The sequence below is a fragment of the Photinus pyralis genome, unplaced genomic scaffold (genome assembly GCF_008802855.1).
Source record: "Photinus pyralis isolate 1611_PpyrPB1 unplaced genomic scaffold, Ppyr1.3 Ppyr1.4_LG5, whole genome shotgun sequence".
NCBI lineage: Eukaryota > Metazoa > Arthropoda > Insecta > Coleoptera > Lampyridae > Photinus > Photinus pyralis.
In genome coordinates, this window is record NW_022170596.1 from 12,368,646 (window position 1) to 12,380,103 (window position 11,458).

At 42.8% G+C, this 11,458-nt stretch overlaps 1 protein-coding gene and 1 long non-coding RNA gene across 2 annotated transcripts; one reads left to right on the forward strand and one right to left on the reverse strand.

The window, feature by feature from the left end:
• The first annotated feature begins 3,050 nt into the window (after positions 1 to 3,050).
• On the forward strand, positions 3,051 to 4,745 carry LOC116170121. The gene is made up of 4 exons (XR_004145171.1): positions 3,051 to 3,902; positions 3,987 to 4,416; positions 4,462 to 4,586; positions 4,639 to 4,745. It is a non-coding gene; the product is annotated as an uncharacterized LOC116170121 (long non-coding RNA).
• Positions 4,746 to 8,806: 4,061 nt separating this feature from the next.
• LOC116170119 (protein lin-32-like) lies at positions 8,807 to 9,673 on the reverse strand. The gene has a single exon (XM_031486311.1). The coding sequence runs from the start codon at positions 9,407 to 9,409 to the stop codon at positions 8,942 to 8,944; it is 468 nt and encodes a 155-aa protein (XP_031342171.1). The 5' UTR covers positions 9,410 to 9,673; the 3' UTR covers positions 8,807 to 8,941.
• Positions 9,674 to 11,458: the final 1,785 nt, after the last annotated feature.

The following is an 11,458-nucleotide window of genomic DNA, read 5'->3' on the forward strand; positions in this document are numbered from 1 at the left end:
TACTTGCTCTACAAATACTAATATACATGTCATGAGACGAATTCTACTGAAATTGGTGCAAGGAATACGTACTTTATATGATATTGTCTCGTGTTATATACAACCGTTTTATGTGTATACCTATGACATTTTAAAACTGCTTATTTTGCACATTCTCACGTATGCATTTGCATATGAGTTGTGTGATAGTACGCAGCAAACGTGTAAAAAACGATTTTAAAGCGCTTTGATTGGATAAATTTGGTATTGGTATGTTATACGTTTTTGTATAAACGAATTTTATAGCTACGTTTAAAATACGATTTTTTTCATATTTATAAACCAAAGAGTTCACGTTCTACGTTAATAATGCGTATATAAATAAACCGTTTTTTAGCATTCGTTCGATAAACGTATATAATACTACTTTAATATACGCATATAATTCGTATATCAATGAGAAATAATAAACGCATAATATTCCTATACAAGAATGTAGAAATATCCGTCGGACATTTATGCATATTATATACTTAGGGTTTGAAACGCTTTTTATAGGGTAAGTTGACAATAATAATAGGTATATATATTCTGATATTCATCTTTATTAGGACGCAGTAAAGCAGTATTCGCTGGACGGGAACCTGCATCGACCGCGCAAAGTTGGCTACATACTTCAACAGATCATAGTTTAAACTTGTCTTTTTTTTATCCTGCCGAGGGACGCTTATTCAACGCTACCCGGCGCCTCTTATGTATGCAAAGACTGCAAGAATTGAAAACGGCGCTTCTTGGAGGCGAAGACGCCTACAATCTCAAGGTAACTGTAATAATACTTTGAACATGTTTTTTTTTTGGGCACGCTTCTTCGACCTCAACTGGCACTTTATATGTATGCAAAGACGGCAAGAAAATGACGCATCTTGGTAACGTCTACAAACTTACAGCGCGTACCTACCCGTATGGATGCTCAGGACGCCTAAAAACACGACTTACCGATGCAAAGACAGCAAGAATATCCAGGTTTACAAATAAGCAATGAAGAAAATCATGATGGACTTTGCAATTCTTATGTGCTTTATAATTCAGGCCTTTTAATTTCATTAAATATACAATCTCCTAAGGATATTACTACATATTCCACATGCGAAATTTAAACGTATTCAGTAAACGCATATAAATCGTATATCAAGGGGAATAATAAACGCATAATATTCTACAAGAATATAGCAATACATGCCTGACATTTATGTGTACCATATACCAGTATACAGGGTGTCAATTTTAAAGCTAGCAGTCGGCAATATTTTCCAAACTAAAGAAGATATTGAAAATCGCCCAAAATCTTTTCGGGGGTATCGAGGAGGAACCAGAATGACGTTATGAGTGACAACTCCCCACCCCCCTTAACCCCCCAGCTGCCCTTCTTCAAAAATCCTAATTGGCAACCCCCTACTTGTGACACATCGTTGGAAAGCTACTGAAAAATGCTTTCCAGTGGTACCAATAATTTCAATTTTTCAGTAGCTTTCCAACGATGTGTCACAAGTATGGGTTTTTTGAAGAACGGAAGCTGGGGGGTGGGGGTTGCCACTCATAACTTCATTCTGGTTCCCCCTCGATACCCCCGCAACGGTTTTGCGCGATTTTCAATATCCTCTTTAGTTTGGAAAATATGACCGACCGCAAGTTTTTAAATTGACACCCCGTATAATTACGTTTTTTTACGTAGGGTTTTAGTCTACTATTTTCACAAGAGGACCATTGCACCTTCAGATGTTGGTTCCAACCCCCCCCCTCCCCCTTCCTGCACAGTCATGATATTGGTTAAGGGATGTAATATACCTTCGCAGGAATAGAAAAATCCAATTGCCGGGCCGTGCGGCGTAGTTGAGTTGAAGCTCGAGTGCGGTACTAAGGGGCCTGGTTCGAATCCGGGTTGGGTTGGTAGAGCAGCATTGGTTGAAACCCCGCACACTTAAAAATGAAATCCACAATCAATTAATTAATACATAAATCCATAATCTTTCTTCAAAAATTATCATGAGGGAACTCAGTATTCTAAACGTTTTGGGGAAAAAATTAGTACCGGAGGGTTTACCCCCAGTAATGGAAACACCTGGTATTACCCCAATGATTATCTTTAAGACTTGTTCACAGTTATGGTCATTTTCACGTGAGGACCATCGCATCTTCCGTTGCTGGGGGGTATACCATACGCCTACAGACTCCCCGGTTCTATGCTCTCTCCCAAACTGCTTTGCACACTCCTCACGGTCATGATATTAGGCTGGGGAATGCAATATACCTCCGCAGATACGGTAAAATAGCTGGTCTTCTGGCGAAGTTAGCACGGGGGGGGCGGGAGGGGGGACAGAAAAAATGGAAAGATACATTATCCTCGAACTCTCACTCACAGTAATGTGGTCATTATCGGGGAAGGCCCATCGAATCATCCCTTGCTGGGGGACATTCTATATACCTCCCGACCACACGGTTCTCATGTGGTTCCATTATAAGTGTAGGTACCTATACCAATTTATGCTAGAAAGTTAATTCGGTTGTTAATGTAAGATATTTTGGTATTCCCGATTGATTATATGAGAGGCAGATTATTTGAGATTTGTATGGTTTTTGAGGTTTGTTGTAGGAGGTGAGGCTAAACGCGGGCCATGTCTACAATTTTATGTAATTGAGTGAGTCGAAATTGTATTGCATTCTGTTCTAAAATTATGGGAATGGAAGCTACCTCGGCTTCGCCTCTCGTTCATTATTTATTTTATTTATTTATTTATTATCCCTCTCTTGTTGTGGGCCCTCAACAGGCTTGTGCCCAATTACAGAGTGACCCGCATAATGCTTTTTAGAGGTGTCTCTGCAGAAGGTCTTAAGTTGTTCTATACTACTCCGGTATTTAACTTAACGTTTTAAGAAAACTGCAGGAAAATCTAATTCGGAGTAGCCGGCAGAATGCTCGAACTTGTCTAAGGTAATTTCCATCTCTGCCACAGATGAAAAATTCACCTCAACCCAGGTTCGAACACCCGACCTCCGGATTTATAGACCAACGCTCTACCACTGAACCATAAAGCAGGGTGTTTATGTGTTCCTGATGGTAGCCAATTTTGCATCTGCGACATTGCGTATTAGGAAGAGGTACACCTCCTCGCCATTCATATTTTCCTGATACGAGATTGAGAAGAATTTAAGCCAAAGAAAGATTCGATAGTCTTCCCGCGAAAATGACCATAACTGTGTGAGAAACTGAAGATGCGATGGTCTCTCAATGTCAGTGACCACAAAGACACATTACAGCCCGGAAGGAAGAGGCTGTCTTGAAAGATGTGTCACTGCAGCATTGTGTTGCGACGATGCCAGAGCGGGACGAGGTCAAGCCGAGGCGTACGTCTTGGGCCCTTTTGTCTTGAGGAAACGATGACGGACGACCCGCCGGTAATCGAGAATCTCAAATCGGCGACCGGTGGGTTTGCAGGTCACGGTACGAGACGTCACGAAGTCGTTTCGAGAGCCGCCTTCCGGGTTGGATACGAGACGTAATCCTGGAGGAGAACCGATCCGGAGTGTTCGTAGGATCCGTTAGACCGAGCCGAGTTTCCAAGACATTAAGGCTGAAGACCGCCATTCGCGACGAGTCCTGAAAAAACCGCCTGTGATCCTTGAGCGATGAGGATTGCTCCATGTGGAAGATGACAAGGGTGCTGCGTCGCTCCCCAATGATATCGTTCCCGCTACACGGAGTCAGAGGACTGGTGTATATACGGACACCGAGAAGGTCGACGCCTTTGCAACGTTTTCTCCCAACTACGTTAAAGCGGACCTGGACTTAATCGGCGCCGTCAACCGAAGGGCCAGGAGAGCGATGCGTCTTAAGTTTCCGACGCTATCAAAAATCCCTCAACACGGTAAGAATTCTCGCTTTCATTCTGATCGCGATGCTAAGACTGCGACACGTTCGGTGGAAACGTGCCGACGTATTTATGTTACAGAAACAGTTATAGTCCACGACGTTCCCACAGAACTACCGCTCGATCAGCCTGCTGTCGACGATCGCCAAAGTAGCGGAAGCAGTGATCTTAAGGAGGCTGCGGGACCAAACGACGCGGCATTCAAGACGAGCAATTCGGATTCCGGAAGGGCCACTCGACGGTGCACCAAGTGCTAAGAACACGCGACAGAAGGTTTCAGCCGCGAACACAAAGCAAAGGTGGGAGTACCTCAGGGATCCCTGCTCTCGCCGTTGCTGTTCCCTCTGTGCGTTCGGGCCGAAGACGCGGGTCACCACCTTGGCTCTCTATGCGGACGAGATACACCAGATGGAGGATCGCCGTCAACACCGAGAAGAGCTCGGCCGTCCTTTTCACGAAAAATGCCATTCCGTGGAGGACCGAAGCGAAATTTCTACCATTCGCACCGGAGGTAAGCGCAAGACGCTAACCTTGTTATTCAATAAATTCGTCGCAGATTCCGAAGAAAATTGTGCGCCGTTCTAACCTATCACAGCTTTTCACCATCAGTGGCACAACCCATAAAAAAACAATAAATAGAGAGCCTATGACATTCCTATATAGAAAGTACTAGCGATGGTGGTAGGATTTTAATCCCGATCTGTGATTTAATTCACTAATTTACTGTTTCTAGAAATACACCATCTTCTTACTACCTAAATCAAAGGTAAACAAGGCGGTGGAAAGCACGGAGCAGGAAGAGCAAGGAAGTGAAGTATTTGTAGGTGTAGGATTCTTACGGTAAGTACGAAGAATTAATACACGTATCAAACCCTAGCAAAAAACTTGTATGCTTTAATAGATGTAGATTCGACATTTTAAACTAAAAGAATCCAGCCCCAGGATGGGAGACTGCTCCCTCGTTCGGGGTATTGTAGACTACTGGCGATTTTTTGAGTAGTAATTGATGTGTATTACCATTTTTGCTATCTCTGTGCTCAATGCGTGACAATTGTTTCAAATAATTTACGTCGTCCCGTGTAGAGGCGAATGCGAGTTTACAAAGTAGCAAATCACGATGAAAAAGCACACAATTAATGGCAAAATCTATGAGGATTTGCCGTAAATAAAAGCGATTTTTCATCTTCATCCTTGTTGATCACCAAAACTGACAGAGATATATACTTAAGAAAGATACAAAAATGACACATGATATTTCATTGTCGTGTTACTTCTGTTACAATACTCAAACTGAGTCGATAGTGACATTTGTTGTGTGGGTAAACGTATACGCTAATGTGTTTACTGTATACACTGGCAGCACTACGGTTTAATGACTATGTTTTATTATATTATACTTGCTCAGTAAAGTGCCCTCTTGAGCATACGTACAACCAAACTCACATGTTTGCCTTATATTATGTTTATTCCAATGTATGCCATGAAGTTAATTCATTCAGTGATTGTATTGCAATTTGAGTTCTCGGTTACAATACTTATTTACTCGACTGACTTCGACAATAATCAAGATGCAACTCAAGTCACTAATCTAAGAAGTTCCTTTATTACGTTCATATGGCCAGCAACGCAGCGGTAAAGGGCTGCGGACGCAGGTGCCCCTTTTGCATGGTCACGTAGAACCATAAATTGTGAAATTAGAATGACAAGGCGGCTATTTTCTTTTTGAAACCACTAAATTTAGAAAGGGTACGGAGGTCGTATTGGAACATCAATAATCTCAGGGGGTCCTTTAAGATCCCCATTCCCCCACTGTAACAAAAGGTGGCCATGAAGATGTAGGTGGCTACGTATTTAAAGTTGTCTGTGCGTCAGGCGTTTAGAGATCCGGCCATTTCGACTTTCTCTCTTTCATCATCATCAGTTATCGCACAAACTGCAAAATTGCGCTTTGCCATCTTGAAACTATTCCGCAGTTTTAAGTTAATGTACTGCAAGCTTCCATCCTTCCCTGGAAATTCGATAGTGAAAAACCGATTACGGCACAATCCGGCACCAAAAATGAATTTATAAAATATTCATTTCTGGACCACCTTCTTCTTGTTATTGTTATTAATTTAGGCTCGTAAGTAGCTTACATGGAAACTTCCTCATTTTTTTCGTCCTCCTTTTGCCAACCGTATAATTACAATATACAGTTATGGATGATTCGGCAGTATATTTTCTAATTAATGCCGGAATACGACGATAGATTCGATTATTATTTCAAGTAAATCGAGTGCCGGGCGACGACGGAGGAGGAAAATCGAAGACGCGTGGAAAATTTGCACGAAATTTAAATTTTGGGGTCTTTTAACGCGCCAGGTACGTGCATGAATATTACATTTTTTTTACGTTTAATTACGTGGATTCAACTTTTTCTCGAGTAGAATTTTCTCAAAAACTTTAAATGGGTCTCGATTAAAAAATACTAACCAGTGGCGTAGTCAGAGAGAGGACGAGAGCGCCAGATTCTTATCAGATGCAAGACGATGCTCCCAAAGAACATTTAGAGATCTTTCGAGTCCCTTGCTACACCTCCCCCTCCAAATGGCAGATTCGATGGTCCTCCCGCAAAAACGACCATACCTGTGAGTGACAGTTCTAGGATAATTTTTGGGGTAAAACCATCTACGTTTCCATTTACTGGAGAGTATTCTATACTTTCCCTCCCCCCTTAGACCTCCCGAAGCAAATTCGTGATATTGTTTTACTGGAGATTTTCGGTTTTGCGGGGGGTCTTGTACGTCCTCCAGTCGATATCATGACTGGTGCGTGCTGTAAGCACCGGGGGGTCTGGGGGGGGGGTATTGGGGGTATTCCATACCCCCCAGTAACGGAAGATGCGATGGTTCTCTCGTGAAAATGACCATAACTGTGAGTGAGAGTTCTAGGATAATCTTTGAGGTAAAACCATCTACGTTTCCATTTGCTGAGCGGTATTTCATACCCCCCCAGGCCCCCCGGAGCTAATTTTTCTCCAAAAGCTAGAACATTGACTTCTTTCATGATACTTTTCTAAGAGAGACCATGGATATTTCTATTTCTGCGTGGGTGTGTCGCATACCACAGGCAATACCATGAATGGCCCGTGTTCTAAGCATTTTTAGCGACAATGTATACTTAACCGGGGGGTCTCGGGGGTATGGAATACCCCCCAGTAACGGAAGATGCGATGGTTCTCTCGTTAAAATGACCATAATTGTGAGTGAGAGTTCTAGGATAATCTTTGAGGTAAAACCATCTACGTTTCCATTTGCTGGGGGGTATTTCATACCCCCCAGGCCCCCCGGGGCTAATTTTTCTTCAAATGCTAGAACTTTAACTTCTTTCATGCTACTTTTCCAAGGGAGGCCATCGATATTTCTATTTGTAAGCATTTTTAGCGACAACGTATACTTAACCGGGGGGTCTGGGGGGTATGGAATACCCCCCAGTAACGAAAGATGCGATGGTTCTCTCGTGAAAATGACCATAACTGTGAGTGAGAGTTCTAGGATAATGTTTGAGGTAAAACCATGTACGTTTCCATTTGCTGGGGGGTATTTCATACCCCCCCAGGCCCCCCGGGGCTAATTTTTCTTCAAATGCTAGAACTTTAACATCTTTCATGATACTTTTCCAAGGGAGGCCATCGATATTTCTATTTCTAAGCATTTTTAGCGACAACTTAGCCGGGGGGTCTGGGGGGTATGGAATACCCCCCAGTAACTGAAGATGCGATGGTTCTCTCGTGAAAATGACCATAATTGTGAGTGAGAGTTCTAGGATAATCTTTGAGGTAAAACCATCTACGTTTCCATTTGTTGGGGGTATTCCAGGCCCCCCGGAGCTAATTTTTTCCAAATGCTAGAACATTAACTTCTTTCATGATACTTTTCTAAGAGAGACCATGGACACTTCTATTTCTGCGTGGGTGTGTCGCATTCCAAATGCTAGAACATTAACTTCTTTCATGATACTTTTCTAAGAGAGACCATGGACACTTCTATTTCTGCGTGGGTGTGTCGCATACCACAGGCAATACCATGAATGGCCCGTGTTCTAAGCATTTTTAGCGACAATGTAAAACCGGGGGGGTTTGGAAAACCCCCCAGTAACGGAAGATGCGATGGTTCCCTTGTGAAAAGGATCTATGTTTCCATTTGTTGGGTGAGTCTTCCATACCTCCCCCCCCCCCCGAGCTAATTTTTTTCCAAAACATTTACGACTTTGCTTTCATGGTAATGTTTTAAGAGAGACTTTCGAATTTTCTGTGATTGTATGGGGCGCGTTAATCCCTTAAGTAATATCATGACTGACGGGTCAGCATAGAACTGGGAGGTATGGAATAACCCCCAGCAAGACTTTTTGGACCCTGCACAAAACAATGATTTATTAAAATGTGGCTTTGATTTTCTATTTTGTTAAATAACAACATGGCCCATAAGTTGATCTGTATAATTATATGGGCACCAGCTTTCTAAGTTCTTTAGTTGATGAGGATTACTAGTAAATCGGCATTCGACTACAGAAACCAGTCTTTATTTATGGAAATCTTCAATGAATTTTATTTCGAACGAAGATTATTAATTTAAATCTCGTAATTTACGGCCACTATTAATTAATTAATTTATTATTCGCAAAGAATTGAGAAATTCAAAAATTATGTGGCGCTCGTCGAATTCGCAATTGCCACTTTTTACTTACCGAACTTGTGGCACGCGCCGCTTAATTGAGTATAAAAATTGTCACGAGAATAATTAGCACCCTACTTATGTTGGAATCGCATTTAGATCTGCAGATAGCGTAAATTGAATAAAAAGCAGGTGTCGCACCTTGTCCCCCTCGTTCCTCGAGATCGCGATAGCAGTAGAAATGAGTACTTATAAAAGAATAAATATTTTATTGATAGTCTTTGGCATTAACATACTTTTTTTGGTCAGCTTATTTACAATGCGAATGAAATTTGCATAATTTTCATTGGGACTAGATTACACGAACTTAGAAAAAAAAAGGACTCATCTGTTCGCCTCGTCGTCGAGAAGCTTCCTCAGCGCCGAGATGTAAGTCTGGGCCATTTGGAGCGTTTCGAATTTGCTCAGTTTGTGATCGGCGTCGAGGCTGGGGATGACTTTTCTGAGGCGATCGAACGCCTCGTTCAGGCCGTTCATTCTTCGTCTCTCGCGAGCGTTCGCCGCCAGTCTTCTTCTCTTGAGGATCGTGGGCGATGCCGCTCTGTCGCGCACGATGCCTTTCTTCCGTTGTCCTCTCGCGCTTTTTCTCGTTTCTTTGGCGAAGTGGAGGTTCTCGTAGGAGGGCTCGCTGAGCGAGCTCGTCGATATGAAGCTGTCGTAGGTGTTGACGTCGTAGGTGTCTGGGGGGTGATGGTCAAAGTGAAGATAGGGTTGCGCTTGATTCACCTGTGGGGGCGTCGCGTAGGCCTCTTCGCCCGTGTACAAGAAGTAGGATTGCATCACTTCCATCATGGCACATAATCACCGTTTCACTTTCACATGTTGTCCACCAGCTCGAAGGGTTAAATGACCTACACGGAAGTCGGAAGGTATCTGATAGCGCGAGGGATGGGCCTGACCTGCACCAGTTAGTGTCGCGTGCGGCACCTCCAGGGACGGCTCCGCGCCGATTTTACACAAGACAAACGGGCCCCCGTCGGTTTTGCAACCCCTACACGTACGCGAAGAACGCCGGCGAGTTTCGAACCGTCACGCCGCTTGCCCGTTTCAGAACTGAGGAAAACGCAATCGGTTCCCAAACTCAAATTACGTCCCTGTTTAAGCATCTGCGAACGATTGTATACTTTTCGGCATTCTTTTACAAAAACACCTTCTGTTGCGCGCACGTGCCACCGCAGTCCGGGGGTTATAAAAAGCGGAATATCTGTATGTCTGTGTAGAGGTAGCATAAAGTCCATTTTACCTTTACAGGTAAGTTAATGAGAGTGACAGATGCCGCAATTAACCAGAGAGATGTTCAACGTGATTAGATCGCCAGCTCGATTACATGAATATGTATATTTAATTCCTATTGCCGCCTTGTTCTTATTCGTTATCTTTTTGATTAATTTTATAAATTAATGTCTTTACAAACGACCGTTGGCACTGAATTCGAAATTACTTGCGTCGAACGTTTCAGTTCAATGGAAAATCGTACGCCAAACAACAGGTTTCGCGCTTTATCGAGCGTTAAAGTCACTGTAGCTTTTTCCAAACATCTCAGTAAAATTGGCCCAAAATGCCAACTTTCTACAAGCCTTACAGCATCGTCACAGTGAAAATTCCCTATCTCCTTCATCTATCTTCTTGTGGTATTCGGAAAAGATATGCTTATCTTTCCACAGTCTCCCCCCGGTACTGTAATCTCTACAAAGCATTAAAGAGACTTATGGTAGAACGTAGTACCGAAGGGTTTGGGGGGTATTGAATGCCCCCTAGAGGAAAATACTTCAGAATAAGATTGCTCCTCACCTTTCTCTTAGTGGTATTTACCCCCCCCCCCCCCCCCAGCAAATTACTCTCTGGGATAGGAGAAATCGACAACCAATTTCCTATTACCCCCATCATGGAATATCCCCCAGAAAAAATACTTCCGAGGATTGGAGGGCTCGACACCAGCTCCAAGTTGGAGAAGAACGTAGCACCGGGCGTAGGTGCTTTCCAGAAGAACTGAAAAGCAAGTAAAGTTTTGGGGGGTATTCCTGGTGCTATGGAATATACCCTCCGGAACTTTACTTGTTGTACAGTTCTTCTTTCTTCTACAACAGGAGCTAGTAACTAGGAGCAGTAGGTAGTGAAGCCGGGCAAGGCAAGGTTAGGGGGTCAACTCTTTCTCCTTCTGTTTTCTACAGGAGCTTGATATAAATAATCCTCCCATCCTCCTCAATATCAACCTTAGGTACTATGGAAAAGGCCGAGGGCCTACAAGTTTGGAATGAACTGACTTCCTCTGCTCAAAACTAATCGGTATTTCCGCTGAAAATTGGAGTGATCTTATTACCACATTCGCTGCGTAACAGCATCTACGGATCTATCTTCGTGAAGATCCAGATAAAATCGCCCTAATTTCTCTACCATAGAGATGCACATATAGAAACCTGATTGGTTGTTGTAAATCGTAAACCTTAATTTGACAATTTTATTACCGGTTATAAACGGTATAACCGTACGAAAAAATGTCAATTGACTTTCACTGTAAATTTTATGGATAAACGCGTATTCGAGTGGGAGTTTTCGCACCTTCGAATATTCATCGATCAAAGTAAAATGGGGTGAAATCCAATATAAATATGTAAACAAGACGCGTTTTTTTTTTATTCAAATCGAACGGGTATTGATCGATCTTCGCTGTTGAATGTCGAAGCTGAAACCATGACGATCCATCAACAGTTTACGAGGAATCGATAATTCGTAACGGTATTTTCGAAAATTTTCGCATGTCATTGTCTAAACGCACTCTAATCTAATTAGGCGAATTAATTCGCTGCCGGTGTTGAACGCCTTTGAACTTAATGAGTCTAT